Source organism: Oryza glaberrima, chromosome 9 (assembly GCF_000147395.1).
Source record: "Oryza glaberrima chromosome 9, OglaRS2, whole genome shotgun sequence".
Lineage (NCBI taxonomy): Eukaryota > Viridiplantae > Streptophyta > Magnoliopsida > Poales > Poaceae > Oryza > Oryza glaberrima.
The window spans coordinates 6,717,322-6,740,553 of NC_068334.1; the positions used below are offsets into that span (position 1 = coordinate 6,717,322).

Here is a 23,232-nt window from a genome sequence, read left to right on the forward strand (position 1 = left end):
CTTTTTGGAAGACAATGCAAGAACAGTGAACATCCCTCGACACAATATTTTTTAATTTTTTTCATAATTATTTGGAAGACAATGGAACATCCCTCGAGGATTAGAATCCATTTCCGTCGTTGAGTTATGCAAGTGTATAACTGGCTCAAATCATGATATGCAAAATTAAATGGCTGTATGTATTTATAGTTGGTGTAAAGATAGAAAGCTACTCCTTATATTTCCTTGCATTATCATCGTATGAAATTCCTAGGTTTCAAACGGCCTAACATTATCAGCACAATTTGTACAAGAAAGTTTCTCGTTGATGTGTCGTCTACTCGTTCTCCTTGTTCTTTTTTTAAGGGTTTTGTACAGTATATGAAGGACGAAAAATGTCCTCCATAATTTTATATTTCTGCAAGAATCTTATATCCAGAACTTCTGGCTTGCTGCTAGGTTTCCTCTCATACCCAAGAAATAAATAAATAAAAATCCTCTCATAAAAAAAAGGACCAGGCAACAATCGCCTGAATCACCCGTACGAATTTGCCTTGCTTTCAGCAAACAAAGCAGAATTAAATAAATCTCAAAGCACTGAAGCCACACATAGGGCCATCATTGGGTTGAGACCAAGAGTACTTAAAACAATAGTACATAAAAAAAAGGAAAGTGAGAAAGATTGGCTGCTGCAATGCTGTTCCATGGAACTCTGAACTCTGATACTACAGATGAACACTTTTAACAAGCTAAAGTTTGCAGTAACAGCAAATATATAGGCTATGCACTTTAGCAGACAGACCATACATGGCAGAGAGATAAAGCTGGTGTGCACTGAAAGTAGTGAAAGAATTTACAGCACACAAAGGTTAATAAAGCTCCCACCCCTGCATCATGGGAAACCCCTTAATAAAATCTGAAGGATAGGCATCCCAGGGAGTACTCCAAATTCCATAGCAGCAAGCTTGTTTCAGTACAGTAGACAGTAGAATGGCATATGCATTTCCCTCTTCTTGCACTTCAATCTTACCTGCGGAGGACATCTTTTGGGATGCTCTGTTCACAGTCTAGTTCATAATAACTGCCCACAAAATTGTTGTATTCAATGAGATATACTACCTAGTCCCAAAATAAGTTTGCTTTTGTACATGAATCTAGACAGTGTACAAAGTAAACTTATTTTGAGACGAAGGTAGTATACACTACTAGTATTCCTCATGAATGGAGGCGTACACCACACTGTCAAAAAACATACAGGCGAACAGCGGAAACATGCAAAAGGAATTTCAGAGAGACGACACATCGATGAGACGAATGCATGATGTATGAATGCAAAAAGGGAAGTGGTATTCATGGGTCTATGCATTGATTAACACAAAAACAGAGAGAAAAGATGAACGGTGCAATCTTATACAGACAAGACAACGGAGGTGGTTGCCACCTAGGAGTAAGCTTTCAAAATTAAACTGCAATGCTAATTCATAGCAGAACCTATGTTAACAAAACATCCGGTATAGGTATGGGTGCCCACCAGCAGTTTCAGACTCTCAGGCTCTTCAGTAATAAGGAGAAAATATCACCATATGATCCTTGCAGGCTGCAAATTTCCTTAACCTGTCATGACAGGTAATATAACTGTTGTAAGTGGTGATTGCAGCAAATAAAGGTGGTTCTTGTTTCTACTACTGACATGGAATGCTGAAATTGAAGAGCGGGTTCAGACTATGGCATTTGAAAATATCATCAGCATAAGCACAAATGATGTATTGAAAATTTCTTAGTTTAAATCAAGCATACTAAATATATCTCACTAAAGTTGTCCTGCTTTTGCCACAATTACTACATAAACATGAGAAAGTAAATAAAATAGCTCCAACTCATAATTGCCCAAGTCCCACTAGTTTACGAATATATATATACTCAGACGAATTAAATGTATCACATACAGAGAGGGATTGCATCCTGCTTCTTCAACAAATATCTTTTCCCCTTAAAATTTATATGTTAATAACAGGGTTTTCACTTTTGATTTCGCTTAAAATCTCAGCCATTTCGGTAGCACTGAAATTCCAGAAAATTCGGGATTTTCGGCACTTTTTGGACTGATTTTTTTTTTTGAAAAAATTAACACAACTTGACTGAATTTGAATAAACTTTTACCAAATTAAAAAAAAGAGAGAAAAACTGGAAAAATTCGGCTGAGAGAATGACTGGCCAGGGGGTTCGAAAATAATGAAATTGTTTCTGAAATTTTGAACCGAAATTTCATTCACTGGTTAATTGACAGCCAGGGTTCCAAACATAATTCTATCTAGCAGGTGACAGAAATACAATACTTGTGTAAAGACAGGCATTAAGAGTAAAAATGATAATGCAATGTCCTTGATGTTTGATTATCATGTAAAAGTTTGGAAAACAATGACCAAACGAACAATACAAGGCAAGAGTTTCTCCTAAACAATATACAAACCATTTAGCAATTACATTGATGGCATAAACGATTTGGTTCAAATAGGACAATGATTCATATTCTTGTGTAAATGGTACAGAAATTAAAAGAGATCTTTAGGCAAACAATTACCTCGCATCTACTTCTGGCCACCAGGTTTAGATTGTTGCTGTATCTGCTGAAGTAGGGTTGCTGCCAACTGCAATGTTGCTTGAAGGCGCTTTTGAGGGTCTCCGTGATGGTCTTCCTGAGCAGACGGTTGCTGGCTAGTCTGTGGTCCAGAGGGAAGTGCAGGTTGCGCTTGTAGAGCACTTGATGTGTGCTGCCTAAGGGGTGGAGGGCCTTCAGGAAGAGGAGGGACGAACGATCTCAAAGGCATGGAAGAATGAGCTGGATTTCCCGAAGGATGCATAGGGGGTAAAGGCAAAGTGTTGTGAGAAGGCATAGGAGCATTCGGTGTATGCATAATGGATGGATTTGGTGGCACTGAACCTTGAACTGGTGGCGCATGAACCTGTAACTGTGATGCAGATGGCGGAGCAGGTGGCAATGAGTTTTGGACAGGGATAGAACCTGAGCTGTGTGGCATCATTGAAGAATGTCCATGTGGATTCCGTATGAATCCTGATTCTTTGTTTAAGCTCTCCACAGGCTCTTTTCCTGGTTGGTTTTGTTGTGCAAGAAGAGTGGCCAATTGTGCAAGTTGCTCTGGTGGAAGTGATAATGGGAGAGATGGAGGTTGTTGAGGTCTAACTACCTGCTGTGATGCAGGTTGCATGGGAGGGTAGGACATGTTTGATGCCTCATCTGCAACTGGTGCATACCCTGATGTACTCACTTTTGGTACTCCTTGAGGAGCAAATGAGTATGCCTCTGGTGTCCTATCAGTTGATGTATGTGGGATCGCACTCTCAGCCAAATAATTCAAATTTCCAGAACCTGGACTTGGATTGTAAATGTTATCTGACCATCTTGAGGGCAATACATCTGGGTGTTGCTGCTGCTTGTCATGTGCTATCTCCCTGTGGGAGTCAGGTGGATGCTTTTGATGAGCTAATTCAGATCCTAGATATGAAGGAGCATTTCCAAACTTGTAAGGCGGAACCAAATGTGCACTTGCTGGATTATAGCTTCCAGGCGACAACCCGAGATAATCTGAACCCTGAGGAAGTGGCCTGATATCTGGTGGGTTGATTCTTCTCAATGCATCTAGATCCTCATGAGCACGAACATCATGGTTCAAATGACTCACAAATGTTTCTGGTTTGCGAGTTGGCGAGGAAACTTCTGGATCTGACTGCTCAAACTTCAGAATGACTCCAGATATGCTGACTTTACCTGGAACCCTCAGTACTTGTTCAGAGAAGTCTGAGGGTGGAACAAGAAATAAGCTGCTCCTTTCTCCAAGTTTACAAACTGCTGCACGCTGCTTATCACCAAGGTAATTCATGAATTCATTATAGGCTGCCATGTCAGCATCATTTTCTGGAACAAAAAACACCACCCAGCTGCTGGCAGCTTGGTAATAGTGCTTAGAGAGCATCTCCAGGCTTGTCCTAGCAGTGCAATCCAAAAATTCGGGCCTGAAAGTATGAAATCAACAGCGGTTTAAAACTAAATGTTGAACTTAGAGATGCTCAAATCTAGAACAATAGAACAGAGCATAAACACCAAAGGCATCTCATCAGATACAACCAAAAGAATGCAGATAGAAATTGATCAACTAGATTATGTAGTTTGGACCGTGAAGGCAAACGTCTGTATTTATTAAGATTATGAGTAGAGGCAAATGGTGCAGAGATATAATTAAATCAAGAACAACGTGAACAAAACATAGCTCTACAAAAGCCTTCATCAGGTGCAAACAAAAGCATGCAGTATAAATTAGATGTAAAAGGCAAAACGATATCTATGATATATTTGCTATGTATTATATATCTTGAACCATGAAGGAAATTTTGTGATTTTTATTAAGACGATAAGCAGAGCTAATGTTGTAGATGTCAATAATGATACTCAGAATGAACAAGAAAATACAGTGAAGAACCCAGACTTACAGCATGAAGTTAAGAACCTTCCCAACAGGGAAGCATCGCGCTCGGCAAATTGGTGTGCCTCCCTTTGCTATTGTACCATCCCATTTCCATTCTTCCTTGAGAAGGGGTTCATGGTATTCAGGAGTTGATCTTTCCACTTCTACATGCCTAGAAAAGCTGTCCTGTGCATGCCCTGGTATATGCCTATCTACAAGTGGAGTTGGATTCCTTAAAGGATCAACATGATTTCTACCATGCATAGGAGCAAGTTGATAGCCTCTGGGGTGTATGTCATCATCTGGCACACCATAGAAGGGCCTCCTTGGGTAAGCAGAGCCAACCTTCCCTCGATCAAATTCAGAGAAAGGGTATTCAGGAAGTTCAGAGTCATGTGCTTCACCAGTCCTCAGCTTCTTTGAAAATGGGTATGGATCTTCCCTAGCATACCGAGAATCCTCTAATGGTAAGGCTCCCTGAGATCGCTCGAATGGAATGTTGTGCCATGGTGCATCACCAGCAGGGCTACGCCTATGCTGTTCATATGGGTCCTCAGACATCCTTCTTTCTGGACCGAGCCCTCGTATCCTAAAAGGTTCAAAATTAGATCTAGGATCAGGCTCTACTCCAGGTCCATATCGCAAATAATTATCCCTGCTGAAACCCACATCATCATGATCTCTAGAAAGTCTCTTAGGGCCATAATGTGGAGATGGCATGTACATATCTCTTGGAGGACTATCAAAAGGCCTAGCCCTAGGAAAATCTTCAAAATCTTGCTCCCTGAATATAGGTCTAACACTAGAGTTTAAATGGGGGGAATATGGGGCATCTAAGGAACCTTTTCCAAATTCTGCTGAAACACTGTCACTCCGAGAAAAGCAAATGCTAACTCGAGGGTTATTGAAAAGATTTCCCTGCAGTGTTTCCTTCGCCCTGCATGCCGCTGCAATAGTAGTGTACTGGACAAATGCATAAGTACGCCCTGGGAATGTAGTTATCTTGACAACCTCACCAAAAGGTGAAAAGGCTTCCCAGAGAGTTGCCTCATCTACCTTCAGACCAACAGGAAAACCTATCCATAATACTTCACTAGGTTCTGCTGGCCTGCTTCTTTTGGATTTATCAGTTGATTTTTCAGGACTTGATTGCTGATTCCTTCCTCGTTCAGTAAAACGTCTTTGATCAGCATGTTGTGAGTATCTGTCATCCATAGAGCTACTTGAACCTTTATCCTGTAAATTCAAATATTTCAGGTCCAGAGTAGCAAATGGATCATGATGAACACAGATACCATAAGTACTTGTATGCTCATATTGCTATTTAACTGACAAGCTCTAGGACATAAGATTGGTCTGCTCTACCTATGTCCATGCTGCTTCTGATCAATTAGCCCTACCAGATGCAGTTTAAAACAATATGAATGATAAGAAATAATCAGTCAAACAACCACATAGAACCGCAATCACAGCCTGCTGTTTCAAACTTGGAATAAGGCCACAAAAGGAGAGTTGGGATCAACTCTATCAAGTGCTAGAATCCATTTTTCATTTGATACTCATAAATCACAAGGACAACAATGTAGAAATTTGGTACTTCTGCTGTTGTGAATATCATCTGTAATAATATCATATTTGTTCTATAATTTCTATATCATGAACAAGACTTCTGTTATAGTGTTATGGCACTTTTGGGTCATCTTTAATGGCAGGTTTTTAACTAGGAGTTTTGTATGAAGTCTTTTTTTTGGGGAAAAAAAACTCAAGCCAGTTTGATATTGATGATGAAATTGGGTGAGATATAGTTCCATCATCTGAAATGAACCTTTGGCTCAATATTAGTATAACAACATAAGATTGTATGGTGTATCAAACTAGATTGTATGGTGTATCAAACTTTACGAAGGTATAGTTCCATATTTACAACATCACGAGACAGTTCAATATTGATGCTGCATTGATTAAGATATAGTTCCATCATCTGACATGAATCTTTGGCTCAGTTTTAGCATCAAGGTGGTATGGTGTATCACTGATCAAACTTTATGGAAATAGAGCTATTTACAACAATTCAACTACCCAAAAAGCTCGATTGATAACCTGTGATCAATTGCAAAACTGTCTCATACACTATGTGAATTCAAGCCACAAAGCTAGTCAAGACAAACGTATGCATTTCCATGCCACAAATAAACCAAAGCACTACTAACAAAGTAACAAACCCTGCTTTTAATAGGGATATAGATGAACCTATATATTATTGCAATGGTTAGCATGTATCGCGACATAAAGGGTGAGAAAGGTGAAGATTAATCTGTTAGATTAAGCCTGTGCAAGTGGCAACATCTCGTAGTCCTTGTCCTTCAGACCAAACTAAACATTGATAATTTCAATCAAATTTGCTGAACCACTGTTATTTTCTGTCATTTAATAGAATGCATCAGGATTCAAATGATATTATTTTCTTGTCATGACATGAAGGGTGAGAAAGGTGAAGATTGATCTGTTAGATTCAGCCATGTGCAAGTGGCAACTTCAACATGGTCCTTCAGACCAAACTAAATATTGAGCATTTCAATCACATTTCCTAAACTAGTGCTGTTATTTTCTGTCAATTAATAGAATGCCTAAGGATTTAAATGAGACTATTCTGGTTGCACAATAATAGCAAAAAGCTCTTGTGAGTGCCTGTGGTAATTTATGGAAACCAAGTCCTGCACCGGTATACCATAGCAAAGTGGTTGTCATATGCATTCTCTATTTAACCAAGCAAGGAGAGATTATCTTCTTCATAATAGAATTTGAGTTCCATCTCAAACTTAAAACATAAGCTGCAGAAGATGAGAAAGGGTACCGACTAGCCCAAAAATATTAATGTGGACATGCCAAGATTATTAAATGATCTTGACGTTCTGGGATTTCGGAAGGCCTTCATTGATGTCTCATGAGCTGTTTAAATTTGCTTATATGTGCGCAAAACTGAATATCCAGATAGTTTCATATGCAATATATTTTCCCCAAATTTTTATCACTCAGGCAGTCAGGCCACAGCAATGTACTGCATCAGATCTAAAATCCCTGTTTTTGGAGCTTTGGTGTTATGGAAGTTAACTCCTTGTAGATTCAGAGACTTGAGACATCAGCTAACTGTTGTGCTTATCACAATTAGTGAACTTTGAATATTTGATTGAGTTCGAGAACTTTAGTTCCCAGTGGGATAACAAGGGAAAACCATGTAATAGTAGTCCTAACTATCTGCAATCTGAGTTGTCAGTCTTCCTCTCTGTAGAGCATTCGACCTTTTATTGGTCGGTGATGAACAAACATAGTGGGAATGAACTATCCGTTTCAGTGAAACCAAAGGTCTGACAAGTCTCTTTGTATGAAAGACTCGTATGATAGCAAGGATGCGGATAAATGAACAAAATTAAGGTTCTGTGTTATCCGAGCATGCCTGAGAACGGAGAACTTATAGTTCATTGTTCAAGCATACTAGGTTGATCCTGTTTTGGTCTGATTTTTGACTAAGAGCAAAACTCCAAACCAATTTTAACTTATCGCGACACTTGGTCTGTTGTGAAACATAGTTTTTGCTTTATTTTTCGGCGATTCGTGTTTGCAACCATGACAAGATAAGCACAATTCATTGGTGGATACTGGTGATTTTGAGACAGGGAATATGATGAACAATTCGGTAAAAGCGCGGCAAACCGTGGCGAAGGGGGCGGGAGGAGGACGATCGACACTAACCCCCTTGGAAAATTCGATCCTAATGGGCGCCCCGCGGAGGTGGATCCCCTGCAGCTCCCGCACCGCCGCCACGGCGTCCTCCTCCCGCGCGAACGTCACGAACGCGAAGCTCCGGCCGGGGTCACGGGAGATGCCCTCGACGTCGCCGCACCGGAGGAAGAGCTCCGAGAGGTCGGCCGCGGCGACGCCCGGGGAGAGGCTGCCCACCCACAGGTGCCGCGACGGCGGTGCCACCCCCCACCCGGAGGAGGAGCGCCGCGGCGGCGGGTCATCGCGGGCGGCGGAGAAGCGGGACCCCCCGCCGCCGCCGAACCTCCCCCTCCCTCCTCCTCCTCCTCCGCCGCGGCCTCGAGGTCTCCCCATCTGCAAGAACCAAGAAGCCGAACCGCGATTTCGTCAGGGAAACCGCATTCCCGTCAACAGCAGCGGGTAGTGGATCGAGCGTGGGAGGGAGCAGAGGGCACCGTGTACTTCGGTTCGGCGGCGGATGGATTAGGGTTTTCGCCGGCGGCGATGGGTTGGATGGGTTAGGGTTTCGCCTCCGGGGAGATGGATGGGTGCTCTCTCTCTCTCTCTCTCTCTGCAATTGTTTTTCCATTTTTTTTCTTGCTGCCCTTTACTATTTTTCCCTTCCGTGTTTTTTTTCGTTTGCCGAGAAAATGGATGCAAGCATGGCTTATCACTGGACAATAATTAATGCATATCAAATCTTATAAGCTTACAATATCATATCTATACTCCATCCATCTCAAAATATAAAGAGTTTTGATTACATGAAACACATACTAGTTTATCCAGATTCGTATTACTAGAATGTGTCACATTCAACAAAAACTTCTTATGTTTTGAGATGAAGGGAGTACGATTTATTGAATACTACAAATCAACACCATTCCCACAATATTTCAACATTTCTATCTATCATATTTATAAAACTTAGAATATATCCATCCATATATTTTGGAGTTAAGCGCATGCATGCTAATATTATAGAAAGAGATTTTTTACCATCCTTGAGGGCATGCGGTACCAAATCATGGTCATCGATTTGGCAGCATCGGACGACTGGAATTTGTTCATACCGCGTGGTACCGTATACCTAGATTGAGGCGGTACTGTAGGTGGGAGGATAGAATTGTACTTTCACATTCTCTTCCGCATTAGTGCATCACCACGCGCAGCAGCGAGAGAAGGGGCTCCTCTTCCGCGTCTCTTCCGCCCGCATCTGTCTGCGTCTCTTCCTTCTCAACACACGTTGCAAATGAGAGATGGAGCCCGTTCCAAGTTCAGATCCATCTCAGATGAGGGGGAAAGCATATCTTCATCAAGCACTCCCGATCAGATCCCTCCATCCGGTCATGCTTGCTCCTCTCGTCGATCTGTGGAAGCGAATCGGCCGCACGCGGGGTGGGGATTGGGGAGGTGTGAATTTGGCGTGGTCAATGTCACCTGCTGCATCGTGATAAGTCGTCGAGCGAGCCGCTACGGCTAGGGTGCTGCCGAATAATGGAGATTGAGGGCCTACTGAATGGAGAGTGAGGCCACCGCCGAAGCTTCAGGTTCATATTTTTGCATGTTTTCGTTGCTGCTGCGGATGGAATTAGCTATAAGAAGCTGATGGTTTTAGGAGGAAGCATAGGTAAAGGTGATGATTTTAGTCTCAAGGTCTATGTTCTTAATTTGTGTGATGGATGACAGGATGAACATCATTATTTTGTCTGGTAATATGTACTGCCTCCCTTTGATGTAATCTCGTCAAAACTATATGTACTAGCAGTTTGTGCTGTTATACTATCTCCCTCTGTTCAATGGACAGTATCAAGTTTGGTTTGAAATTAGCTAATTGCATCATACCATCCAGCGGCAGCTACGGCTCCACTGGAATTTAACTTCAATTACTAATAAAATCAATTCGCATAATCACCACCCAAAGACACACGACTTCAATTATTAATAGCAGGCACCATATTGCCTAAACACAACATGCGTATTCACCAATTCCTTACTAATATCTATCCGCCGGCGGCGGCGGCGGAACTGAGAAAAGGGGTCGGCGTTGGGCTCGGGCACTCCCAGCGGTGGTGTCACCTTGCTTTTAGCAATTTGGGCGAGAACTCATGACAGACGGAAAGGGATTTGCGGCGCTCTATATCGCTATTGGTGATTTGGGTGGTGCCGATTGGAAGGACCAATGAACGATAATATTGTCTATTGACTTATTTTTCCAATCATGCCCCTGCTTAATCAATGGCTAGATTATATTGGTACCTCATGGTACCTAGTACTTCATGGTACCTCATGGTACTTCCTCAAGGATGGTAAAAGAGCTCTTATAGAAATGATGGATATGTATATCAAATGATGTGAGATGATCTGCCATGCCATGTTTACATGTTGAGTTCTAAAATATAATAAAATATAGATGATGTGCTATACTTGTATAACATTTAAAATACTTTAGGCATTAATTGCTACTGAATGATGATGTGTTACACTCATATATTGAGTTTAGTAGCTAGTGAGCATCAATTATATAGAAGATATGATTTTTTTTTTTTACAGTCTGGGTGCATTTTAGGTGGAATATTTTCAAGTTCCACTAGCCTACGGTGAAAACTCCACTAGGAGGGTTAAATTCACAAACAACCCCATATAAAAAAACACATAGTTAAATAAGATGAATGCATTCAGCGCAATTAGACTCTTGGTATTGTCATGCTACAATTTTTTTTGCAACTAAAAGAACATTTTCGGAAAAAATGTTTAGAGGAGCTTTCTTTCTTGCTTAATCCATATTTATTGGCTGCACTCTTTTTATCATTTTAACTAAATTTTGGCACCTCTTCTAACACTATCCATAATACTCCTTTTCATATGAGGCCCATATATCTTGCGATATGTAGTAAGTTCTTAGTTTAATAGAAAATTAAATGCGTTATGTGTTTTAAGGGTTATTTGTTCTTGCCAAATCAAGTTTGGCTTTAAGATCAATATTTTGTATTGTGAGGAGATATAACAATCATCTACACACAAAAGAGATATTTTTTTTAAATAAAGCCATTGCACACACTACCAATCTGTTTTGGTCCCTAATAAATGATAGCAACACATTTAGTACAGTACAATCTTACTAGTTGAATCAAGTGTTTAAAGGAATCTGCTTGTAAAAGATATAAACATATGATAGATCTAAAAAAATAGGTTGTATACACCCTAAATGATAATTATATCACACGTAGTCTACTAAAATCATGGATCTGAAGAAATGTGATTGTAAAATCCTTACACACAATAGATATAAGAGAACGGGTTGAATCCACTCTAAATGATTGTAATACCACAAACAAATCATTAATCAAATCATAGATCTAAAGGAATATGGTTGCAAATCCTAAACATAATTGATTTTGAAGAAAGTTGCATGAGTATGGTGAAGCAAAAACCTGTTCCATGATAACTTCAGCACGCATCATCCAAGTTCCTCTGCTTCACTCTGCATATATATATTCACATTAAAATTGTGATATTCAATCGATGTGCTGCAACCTATTCATGGTGATGGAAATGGGAAATGTAGGGAGGCTAGCAAGGGTGTATGCACGTGTAGTAGAGAAGGAAAGAAGGGCAAGGTTGGACATTGGACAAGGCAGTGGTGAGGGGAGATAAGGTGCTTTTAATCCCTTATGCTGTCATTGCCAGTGCATCTAACTTTGGAATCATAGATATTAACAAAAATTGTTGCCATATTAACTGATCAGTTTTTCTTTTTTCTTTAGTCACAAATAATGGTTCATTTTTGGATTTTCTTTTTTGAGGGGAAACACATGTCTTTTCATATCTAAACATAATAAGGCACATGATTCCTTACATCATGACTACTTCACAGGATTCATTTCATCACATTATATCTTGTCTGGAGAAATGACATGAAAAATAAACAGGCGATATTAGAAGATGATTCTTTGGAAATTAAGGAGCTGTCACAAGTGAATGCTACATGCATTGTGTTTGATGAATTTGGGTAAGTATGTATTTGCATGCTGAAAATGATAGGTGGCTAGGAATAAATGTCATTTATTAATATATGGCAATTTAGTGCCCCCGGCAAAGGATAAAATGAAATTATGGGCTGTTTGAAAACTGTAGTGTGATGATACACTAGTAAAGCTTTGCTTCATATAGCAACAATTATCAATGATATCAAGATACCTGAGTTTTGGCTGTGCCTTGATGTTGATTGTTGAGACCAAAAGGGAGGGGGCCAAAAAGGAAATGGTTAATTGGATCTATGTCATTGCAAATTTGGTCAATTAGGAAAAATGTCTTTTATATCTGTGATACTTGTTGCATGTCATTGTAATTTTGTAAAATTGAAACTATGTCATTGCCGTTGAATATTTTGTCAACCTCCGTCTAAGGACATGCTTTCTTCCTCCTTGGTCTTATGTGTGTCACTATAATTTTGTAAAATTGAAACCATGTCATTGTAGTTGAATATTTTGTCAGCCTCCATCTAAGAACATACTTTCTTCCTCCTTGGTCTTCTTCTTCCTTTGCAGATGGGGAGGAGATGGGCTGGCCGCAGATGTGGTCTCGTATTTGAGCACGCATGAAGGGAGGGAGGGGGAGATTGTCACGCCCTGAAGTTTCCCCCTTTTCTTGCTACAAAAAAAATTGGTTAAATAAATTGCTCGAAGAAATTGTTTAATTAACCTAGAGTTGAATCCCTAATTAATCAATGCAATTAATAATCGGAAATGGCGTGATGGAATTTTTCTTGAGTTCCCCATGTTGCAATATATTAACAGGATTTTTAGTGGAATTTTCAGAGCCTTGTAAATAATTTTTACCAATTAAAAATCACCAAAGTGCAATTTTAAATCCCAGGGAATTCATTTTTCCTTTTTCCCTTTTATTTTCCTCATTTTCCCTCTTCTTGGGACATCGGCCCAGTCCACCTCGCCTCACCCCGCGCTCGGCCTCCCCTTGTTGGGCCGGCCCATTTCCCCTTCCCCCTCCCTCCGGGACGCCAACAGGTGGGTCCCACCTGTCGGGGTCATCCCCTTCCTCCAGCCGCCCGCGCCCCGGCGGCAACCACCCACGCCGCCGCCTTTCCCTCCTCCCCGCGCCCACTCCGCGCCCCACTCCGCGCCCTACGCCCACGTCGCCGCCCCTCCCCCGCTCCTCCCGCCCTCGCACGCGCCCAAAAATGGGCGGGATTCATTTTGAATCCCACCCCACTCTCTCTCTCTCTCTCCACCCCACATCGCTGGCCAAATCGGTCACCTCCTCGGCCACGTCCGCCCCCTCCCGTACCTATAAATCACTCCCTCGAGCCCCCTCGACCTTTTTCCGCTCTTGCCGCGCTTGCCCGTGCACTCCGCCGCTCTCCCCACGCCACACCCGAGCTCCGCCGCCGCCGCCCATCTCCGGCCATGCGCCATCGCCGCTAAGGCCTCCGCCGCGCCAAGCCGCCGCCGCCGTTAGCTCCGCCGCCGTGAGTGCTACCTCGGCCACCGCTCGCTTGCCGCCAAACGTCGCCGAAGCGCCGCCTCCCTCGCACGCCGGTGAGCTCTCCATTTCCGCTCAACTCCGGCCGGCCGTTCTAGTCGCCGTGGTCATCCTTCCCTTCTCCTAACCTGGTCATCGCCTTTCCCAGGTTGTGCCCGACCCCGTCCACCGTTCTCCGAACCGCCGCCGCCGCTCGTCTCTTCCCGCGCCGATCGCCGTCATCGCCTCGGTAAGGGATCCCCTCTCCTTCTTCCTTTCCTCCCTCCCATGAGCGCCGCCACCCTCCGCGTGTGCACCGTCGCCTTCGGCTGACGCCGCCACCTTTCGCGCCGTCCGCGCCGCCTCCCGCGCCGCCGCTTGCCGTCGTCGGCGGTCGTGCGCCGTCGCCGCCTCGCCATGGCCGGCTGGCTTGAGCCGTGCCGAGCCAGCAGCCGCACCCCCTCCCCCGCCTTGTGCTGCTACCCTAGTGGGGCCCACCAACCGGTGGACCACCCCGCCCACTTTTAGCCACTGCCCGTGGGGCCCACGTGCCGGCGCCCCCTCCCTCTCCCCTTGTGCCGCTGACATGCGGGGCCCGCCTACCGAGCCGCCCCCCCTCGCTGACGTCAGCCCTAGGTAATATTGCGCAATAAAAGTTATTTAGGCTTTTCTTTATTAGTAAAAATACAGTTTATCATCTAAAATTCATAAGTAATTCATCCGAGCTCCGTTTAAGTCCATTCAAGTCTTAGTAAATTCATAAAAATCCCTAGAATCCATTAAAAATGGTTTTGTTTCCTGTTTCAGTAGTCTTATAGTGTGTTTTGCTTTTGTGCTCTGTTTGTCGCGTAGATTTCGGCCATTTCGTCGATCCGCGGTTTCTCGAAGACGTTGCTGTGGTCTCATCAGTGCGAGAGCAAGGCAAGTCATGCATTACAATTGATCATATTGTACCCAATTTACAAATATCCCGCATATATTGTTTACCTTATGCCATTGATAACTTGGGTATCAGTAAGATTAGATGTTGGTTTAGGAAATGCTTAGCCATGCCTAGTTCAACTAGTACACAAATGGGGATCACATTATTACATAGACTTTGACTAATAGCATAGTTTTGGATTGGTGCCACCGCAATGGTGTTAGTTAATTAAAATACACTAAATGGTGGGCTGTGGGTGCATGGTTTTGCTGGTCGCACCCATGGCAATTAAGGACCGGTTCACGGGAAACCCTGAGAGACTTACCGTGCTTACCACAAGCGGGAGTGGGTAACTGCTTGATCTGAAGTATAGCTTGACCCTTTCCTAGGCACCGGTGGCGAGGGTGGGCGTGATGGAGTTGGGTCGGGCGGGGTGTCCAGTTGTCCAGCTGCCGGATTTACCGCGGCACAAGAGGGGACCGCCCACTGCCCGTTGGGGGTCGGGGTGAAACCTTAGCGTGGTGTGAATGGTTAGGGGAGGGTTATGCGGAGGGTCTTATCACGATTTCCCCCTTTGCAGTATCATGGTGATACTTCGGGGCATGGTGACATGTGTGGAATCGTTTCTTCTGGGTACAGTTATACACCTCTGGCCAGAGTAAAACTATTCGAATAGTCGTGCCCGCGGTTATGGGCGATCAACCAGATTCACCGTGATTAGTCTCACCCTAGTTTAGCTTAATGAACTGGTGTAGTTCAGGTGGTTGGTTGAGCCTGTTGCAACGTGGTGTAGCGTTGGACAGTGATTGGTTAATATTGCTTAATCTACTACAATTGTTTTACTGCTTTCAACTTCTGTTTTTAAATGCATGCTTTATTGCAAAAGAACCCTTAGCCTCCTTTGGTTATATCCTGCATCATACCTCCTCTTCCGGTATGACTTGTTGAGTACAGTGGGTAGTACTCAGTCTTGCTCTCTTTTCCCCCACACCAGAGCTGAAGATCTTCCAAGTTGGAGCTGTCTTGTTAGGGTTGGTTTCGTCGCTGCCGTCAAGGGATGCCTGTGGAGTGGAGTCGCCCTGCTGTAGAAGTCAAGCGTCCAAGTTTAGTTCGTTTTATCTTTTCCGCTACATTTGTAATCTTTTCTATTTTTTGTAAGACGTGGATCTGTATGTCAACAATTGTCGTTTGTGTACCCTGGCTGGTCCTGGACAGGGATTTATTGCACATTCAGCTTAGAAATTCTGGTTCGTGAATTTCTGGGCGTGATAGAGATGAGCAGGACGGAGTCATCGAGAAGCAGCAGGGAGCAGTGGCGGTTCGACGACAAGAGGCTAGTGGTGCAGACGTCGACGATCATGTGGCATATGCACCAGAATGACGCCGACGCCATGATGAAGCTATTGGAGGAGGATTCCGTGCTCATGAATGCTCATGACTACAACAACTGCACGCCGCGCTCCGTGGCTGGCACAACATCGCCGAGTGCCTAATCGCTAACGGAGACGATGTCGTGGGTTGGATTTGGGCGTGATGTGGCTTGGGTTCTGTTTGTATGGTGTATCAAAATGATTCAGATTAGGGATTGGGTTTAGCTATTTCTGGATTTTGTTCGGATTGGATATTCTTTTTTGTTCCGCGATGATTCGATGCTTGTTTGACAAATTTGCAGCTTCTTCTTTGAAGCTATGCTTAGTTATCAAATGAGTGTTCCTACAATGAATCCATTGTCGAGTTTTAGCCTTGTTTGCTGATGAGGACATCACTTCATCGGATACACACATAACTTCACAAGTTCCAATAACAAGTCAAAATCTGGTTCGGCCTCCAAAGGCAGAGACAACATTGACTTCGAACGGACCTAACGCCTTCATACCAACTCCGATTTGGGTGATCTAGTACTTGTTGGAAAGCCTATCTCCTCACCTTTCAAACCCATCTGATATCATATCAAAATTCATCCTAAATCAATGGGAATTGTCAAAATAATATTGTGTTATTGCTGAAACCGAACTTGTGCCTTGGGCCTTGTAATAGACTAGTCCCATCTCAGAAGTGTCTCTATCCACCTCCACGAACCAACACCTATCTCTAGCTTTATTTTCATCTATAAATAGCTTTGTACACCTAAAAACAATTGGGTTTTATTTAGTTGAATTTTTCCAAGTGCCATTTACCTTGTCTCTAATCCTTGTTCGATTAGTTGGCGACTATAGATTCAGAGACCCCAATAGTTGGTGTGTTGATTTGCCGGGTAGATTATATCTACCACTTCAATTGCAACTACTTCGTTGTGCTTAATTATCTATTCGCAATATTTAGATCGTATATTATCTTGTTCTTGCACTGTTCTCTCGTTTGCATTGCAGGGATTATCAACCACGCGTCACGGTTGGTATGACATCGTTTGTGGTGTAGTGATTGCACGACGTCCTGAACCTGTTCTGGTTGGTAGCCACGTCGCAAATATCACATTCGATAAAAGCGAGAGTTATCCTCTCACCAGAAGATCAGGCCCGAGAGAGAGTGTCATCGGTTGGTATCAGATCGTCAATTGCTTGGTGAGGATTATGTGCTGGGTGTTGTTCTACAGTGTTTCTAGATGAGCTCATCTATGTGCCTATCATTGAGATTAGATTGATATCTCTACTGACAGCCAGACATGATGTGCACATGAAAAATAGAAGATCAGCCTTCTATACGGTGGTTTTGTTTCTGAAATCTTGAAATTGTTGCGTGACCATTTCCTTCCTGCCGAGATTTCCTTTGATCGCTATCTCGTTTGATTTGGTACCAACCTCTCCTTCCATATCAACCAACGGATGAATATTTCCGTAGCAGTACACATGCGCATGCATTCCACTATGTCCACCGAGTAGCCGCTTTTCTTTTCGGTTTTCTTTAAATTGGTTTGTAATTTTATAAGCCGATTGTTGGCTTCTCCTTGCGCACAACAGCTGCTTGTAAAAAAAAGAGAGAAACAAAAAGAAAAGAAAAGGCAGAAGGTGAAAAAAAGAAGAAAGAAAGAAAAGAGCTGCACCAAAATTTTCAGTAAAAAGAAAAATTAATAAAAAAGCGTGGAATTTTTTTCAAGTTGTTGGATTTCCTAGAGGGAGTTATTTAATATAATCGGCTTGTTATAGTCCGAGTGTTGATCAGTTGCTTTTTTTGAGCTAGGGTTGAGTGTAGACCAGGGCCGTTCCTAGGCCATGGCGAGAGGGGCGACGGAGGCCTCCAAACCATGTATATGTGTATGTTTTGTTTGAGACCCATTAGAGACTAGGGCAGCAGTCAACACAAGAGTATGCACGTAATCCTCGCGTATCTTGCAGTCTTGCCTCCATTCCTCGTCTTCTCGTTCCTCTCACAACCCCAGCTCCCCAAGCGACTGCACTAAATCCAGAAATGAAGAATAATAGCCCAATTTCGAACAAGTTTGTCTTTAATTTCTTCAATGTGCAATGGAACTTTCTCTCGTGCGCGATTAAAACAGTATGGCTTATTAGCGCATAATTAATTAGAAGTATCAGCTATAAAAACTTACATAAATGACAAATATATATTTTTAAATAACTTTCATGTACAAAGCTCGAAAAACATACATATAAAAAATGAGGGATTATAAATTACAAACATTACCCACCCCAAAGAGTGTAGACAGCCAATAGCACTTACCTGTAGTATGGCAGTGTTTAGTAACACAGGCTCTATTTTCTATCCTCCTACGACTGAGCCACTCATCAGCATCACCCAAAATTTTTAAATGCAAACTTATAGTCCGTTCTAAGTTCCACTAGTTGTTGGTACGGTATCATTACTCGATCTCATTTTGTTTTGTCTTGAAGAAACTCCAAACTTTATCTAATTAATTAATCAAACAAGAATCCTACGATGAATTAAGCCCATGAATCCTGGAGTGATAATTCGTCCCGATACAGTGATATATATTATCGGATAATCATTTTTTTTATTGCATCATTAATTAAACCACTTCGATGCTCATTGGAGCTGTAGCCTGTAGACCCCAATTTTTTTATTTATAGTAATTAATAATTTACAAATTAAATATGTGGTAAATAAGAGCTCCTATTTAGTAAAATAGGATGGACGCTAACTCTAATAGCGTCCAGGAGTGGACGCTGTTCACCTCGACGTCCACCTCTGGACGTTGTTCATCTCAGCGTCCACTGCCTGGCGCCGCCTCCTAACCTATATTCCATAAAATACAAAAAGAAAAAACTACGTATACCCATATATCTCGTCGTTAACACAAACAACTGGAGTATTTGGTAGGCGACGCTCGCCTCCCAGGCAGGATCGGACTAAGCGGCAGCCCTTGAAATTTTCCGTTTGTCGCCTGCCGCCCTCGGCATCTCGCTGTAATGAAGGCATGAAGCTTCCGTCCATGAAGCTTTCGTTTCCGTCGTTCACCTGTGCCGTCGATGGCAGGCCCAGGCTGGGAACAGGCACAATGAGTTCTTGTGCGTTAATCGTTATTGAAGAAGCTCACGCACTGCCTCGCAACTCAGATGAAATACAGATGTAACTATTTTTGTGGGTATTCACATGAAGCAGAAGAAAAATAAGTCCATTCATATAATTGAGTATTTCGGATTTCAGAATACGTGCATGCTTCCAAACTTCACACTACAGAAGAATATCACAACAGTACCAAACAATAGATCATATGACTATGGGCGTGTAAGTAATTCAGTACTAGTACACATAGAACCAATCAAACAGAAAAGAGTCATAGAAGGTCTGAAACTCTCATGAATACACATACATATGCTTCTAAACTAAAACACATCTTTGAGCTACAACAGCACCATTAACTACAACCCCAGGCAAAAATTATAACTTAGATTTCCACTACTAATCCTAAAATTACTTGTCGTTTCCAAAAGAACTGATAGATATGGTTCTTGTGTCCTTGGCGGATATCGCCATATCAGGCTCCCGACAAGGCGGGGACGGCAGCGGCTTCCCACTTCCCAGTCTCCTGTTGGATCGGCGGCAGTAAGCCAATAACTGCCCTAGGCCATAGCCTCGAATCCTCGATGCCGCACCAGTTCTCCCTACAGGGATTCCTCGCTTCTATTTCTCGTATATAGAATGGATATGGCTTTGGGATAGTTAGGCTGCACAACATAGCTGGACGCTGAGGTGAACGACGTCCAGACCTGGTCGCTATGGAAAGCAACGTCCTTTTTTGGATGCTATTAGAATTAGCGTCCATCCTATTTTGCTAAATATAGGATATTTGCTAAATACCAGTCGTTCGTAAGAATATTTTATCCTCTGTATCAAGAGAGAAATATTATTTCCGCTCTAAAGTAAATAAAGGACTTACGTAAGAATTTCATATGATTTAAATCCTATAGGAAATTTTTCTATTAGCCCTTTGATTCAAAGGATTGAAGTTTTTCAAATCCTATGTAATGACACATTGCATGTGGATTTTAGAGGAAACTTAGCAAGAGCTCCAACCTCTTGAAAAATTTCCTTTGAGTCTATCTCCCGCATCTAATTCCTGTGTTTTTTCTTGCGGTCTAATCAAATGATCATTCCTGAGTTTTTTATGTGTTTTGCAATCCTCTGTTTTACACTTCAATTCCTATCAGAATCATGTGTTTCTCCCTTTTTCTCTGTTTTTTCAACCCTACGATTCAAAGGGATCCTAAAAAAAGCAATTTTTACATTTGAAAAACATATCTTCTACGCTATACGCATAGTTGATCATAAGTAACTACGTTTTGAAACAGAGAGGGAGTAGTGGCCGATGATATACGCTTAGAAATATACAAGGCCGACGGTTTTTATAGGTGGCCGATGGTATAAACACCTAGGTAAAAATTAGGATCTTGTAGGGTACGAATTTTTATTATTTTTAAACTTTTTAATGATTTAATTTACAAAATAGATCATTACTTATTTCTAAATCATCTTTTTGGCCACACAACCCCAAAACAATAACAGCAATTTGTCTTACCACGTGGCGTGACCAAAAGTTTAAGATTTGAAAATAAGTTTAGAATTGGTTTATTTTTTAATTGAAAATTAAAAAGGTTCAAGAAAATATAAATAGAAAATCGTAGTGTGCTACCTTCTTTCACATTCTCTTTCTGTCTATGATTTTGATAACGTGACAATGTTAGGAGACTGCATGTGACACTGTTGACATACAAAATGGTTTTTTTGGTTTGTTAAGTTCATAGAAAAATCTATGCATCAATCATTAATTATATCTTTTTTAAAAGGGCAAAAGCTTTGCATCGTTTGTATTGATAGGGAAGGATAATATATGCAAAACACATCAAATTTTAATAAGCTTATTATTTTGTCTTTTGTATATATTTCCCTGGTCGAGTCAATCTCCTGTAAAAAAATATGACATCAGCATCTTTGGCATATATTCTCTTCTAAATATTTCTAACTCAACTTTAGCTCTATATATACGTAGTTTGTGTTCTTCCCTTCTTTTCCAACTCACCTATCTCTTTTTTCCGCGTGCACATTTTTCAAACAGCTAAACAGTTTTTTTTAAGTTTCCTATAAAAAAGTTGCTTTAAAAATCATATTAATCTATTTTTTAAAAAAAATAGTTAATATTTAATTAATCATGTGCTAATGAGTCGTTCTGTTCTGTGTGCCTGGGAGATGAGTTCCCAACTCATCGAGAAGAATATAGCCGTAGAGTCAGCCCATCGAACTTAATTTGGAGCTTAGCTCCCATCCTCAATTGTCTACATACCACCTCTATCATATATAGCTAGAGGCATCACCGTACAAGCAATCTTCACAAAATAGTGGTCCCTAACAAAATATCCATAATTTGCATTTTGTACATTTTCCATTTTCATACCAGTCTCACCTGGACTACATACATCCTCCCAACAATCATATACTTGATTCTTTTCTCATGGTTTGACCCCAACACCCAAGTACCCAACACAAATTAAGACAACACAATCGGAAGCTCACACGTTGTTTGTCACACATTGTTTACCGTTTAGCAGTTTAAAAAGCGTGCGTGCGAAAATGAGAGAGATAAGTTAAAAACCCCATGGCAACACAGCTTTTAGTCGACACGACAAACAAATTCCGATGTAATCAGGCTGATAGCTTTATTACTAATTTAGGTCTATTGTATATACACTCTTAGCAAGGTGAAAGAGACCATTTGAAGCACCACATTTCCTGCATTTGTACGCGTTGAAACACACATGACGTCTGGATATGGACATTGAGCATGTGCAAAGCCGATGTAAGCAAGGGTTTTTACAAATTAAATAACACGCGAAAGAAAATTAAACAAATGGAGAAGGGCCACTCAGCTGTCTGTTCAGCTCTCACATGATCCTCCACCCACTAGCTTTTTTTCTAAGCAAAAAGGGCACAAAAAAACCCCAATTAAACTAATCCCATTTGTCAATTTGCTAGCATCACCAAACGCCACACACACACACACAGATAGAGATTGGGAGATGGTAGACAGATAAGAGAGGCCAGGCTGAATTTTCCATGCACCAATCATTTGCCCAGCTCCCAATACCTACCTCAGCACCAAAGTGCAAGAAACCCAATTATTATATATTTTCTACAATTAATTGACTTGTGTTTGTGTTAGAGCAAGGATAATGGTGAGCTATAAGCAAGCTAAATGCTTATGTGAAAGAGAGAGATAAAAAAATGGAGAGTGTTGGCTCTCATGCAAGAGCTAACTCCACACAAGTTCCAAGAAATAAGCATTAAATTCATAGAGAGATAAAGAGAGATGATGAAAAAAATAAATTTTACTCCCTCCATCTACTCTTGATAGTCATATTTCATCTTGGCACACAGACCAAGGATAAGTAATTCTACTTATCATCCATATAAACATGCTACTAGTCATTCCTCGTAAACAAGCGATTCATTGATATTTACGTTTCTCAATGCCCATGTAGCCAATCATGTGTGGAAGAATGGAGAGTCATGCATTAAATCTGAGAAAGTCATTAAAATGATAGGTTGTTGAAGTGAAATATGCTTATCAAAAATAAAATTTTTAGATTTGGAAATATGACTATCAAAAGTAGATGGAGGGAGTATCTTATGATGAAAACATAGCTATTATATATGTTAGCTTTAACATTGGCTTATAGTAAGTAGTGGGCTATACTACTAAACTTGCTCTTAATGCTATGATAGTTTGATATAGTGCTAACAAATCAGTGGAAAAATAAACTAAACACCTATAAATTATCATGGATAAAACTTCTATGTGTGCTGTTATCGATTTAAAAGCCAAGAAGACTAAAAATAAGTTGATAAAAAAAATCTCAAAATTAACTTTAAAAATTAAGTTTTAAAAGCGAGTATAATAAATGATGAAAGCAGACTCTAAAAATTACCAAATCAAATTTATGCTTAGGTTAAGAATGGAGAAGAGGAGAGAGAAAAAAAATCAGGTTATAGATTTAAGATGAAAATCAGGTTACAATATATCATATATTTATAACATGGATAGACTATTAAACTGGTTGAAAATGACGCGTTAATTTTTAGAGCGTGCTCTAAAACAGCAAGCAAACGACCAGATTCTAATGTTTTCATGATTTAAGCCGA

The 23,232-nt window shown here is 41.3% G+C and overlaps 1 protein-coding gene across 2 annotated transcripts; it reads right to left on the reverse strand.

Annotated features, from left to right (window-relative positions):
- Nucleotides 1–1,309: 1,309 nt before the first annotated feature.
- LOC127785218 (flowering time control protein FPA) lies at nt 1,310–8,826 on the reverse strand. 2 transcript variants are annotated; one of them, XM_052312648.1, is made up of 5 exons: nt 8,682–8,826; nt 8,211–8,573; nt 4,486–5,696; nt 2,561–4,011; nt 1,310–1,593 (listed from the first exon to the last, which is right to left on the reverse strand). In XM_052312648.1, the coding sequence occupies exons 2-4, from the start codon at nt 8,571–8,573 to the stop codon at nt 2,568–2,570; spliced, it is 3,018 nt and encodes a 1,005-aa protein (XP_052168608.1). In that variant the 5' UTR covers nt 8,682–8,826; the 3' UTR covers nt 1,310–1,593; nt 2,561–2,567. The 2 variants fall into 2 exon arrangements, with proteins under 2 accessions (XP_052168608.1, XP_052168607.1); XM_052312647.1 differs by having other exon boundaries at nt 8,675–8,826.
- Nucleotides 8,827–23,232: the final 14,406 nt, after the last annotated feature.

What these genes read in the sequence shown, in the direction of transcription:
- LOC127785218 (XM_052312648.1), bottom strand. Translation starts at nt 8,573, where the DNA reads ATGGGGAGACCTCGAGGCCGCGGCGGAGGAGGAGGAGGAGGGAGGGGG. An exon ending in GGATCGAATTTTCCAAGGGG is followed by an intron (nt 5,697 to 8,210) that starts GTTAGTGTCGAT and finishes TTGAATTTACAG; the next exon opens with GATAAAGGTTCAAGTAGCTC. An exon ending in AAGGTTCTTAACTTCATGCT is followed by an intron (nt 4,012 to 4,485) that starts GTAAGTCTGGGT and finishes TCATACTTTCAG; the next exon opens with GCCCGAATTTTTGGATTGCA.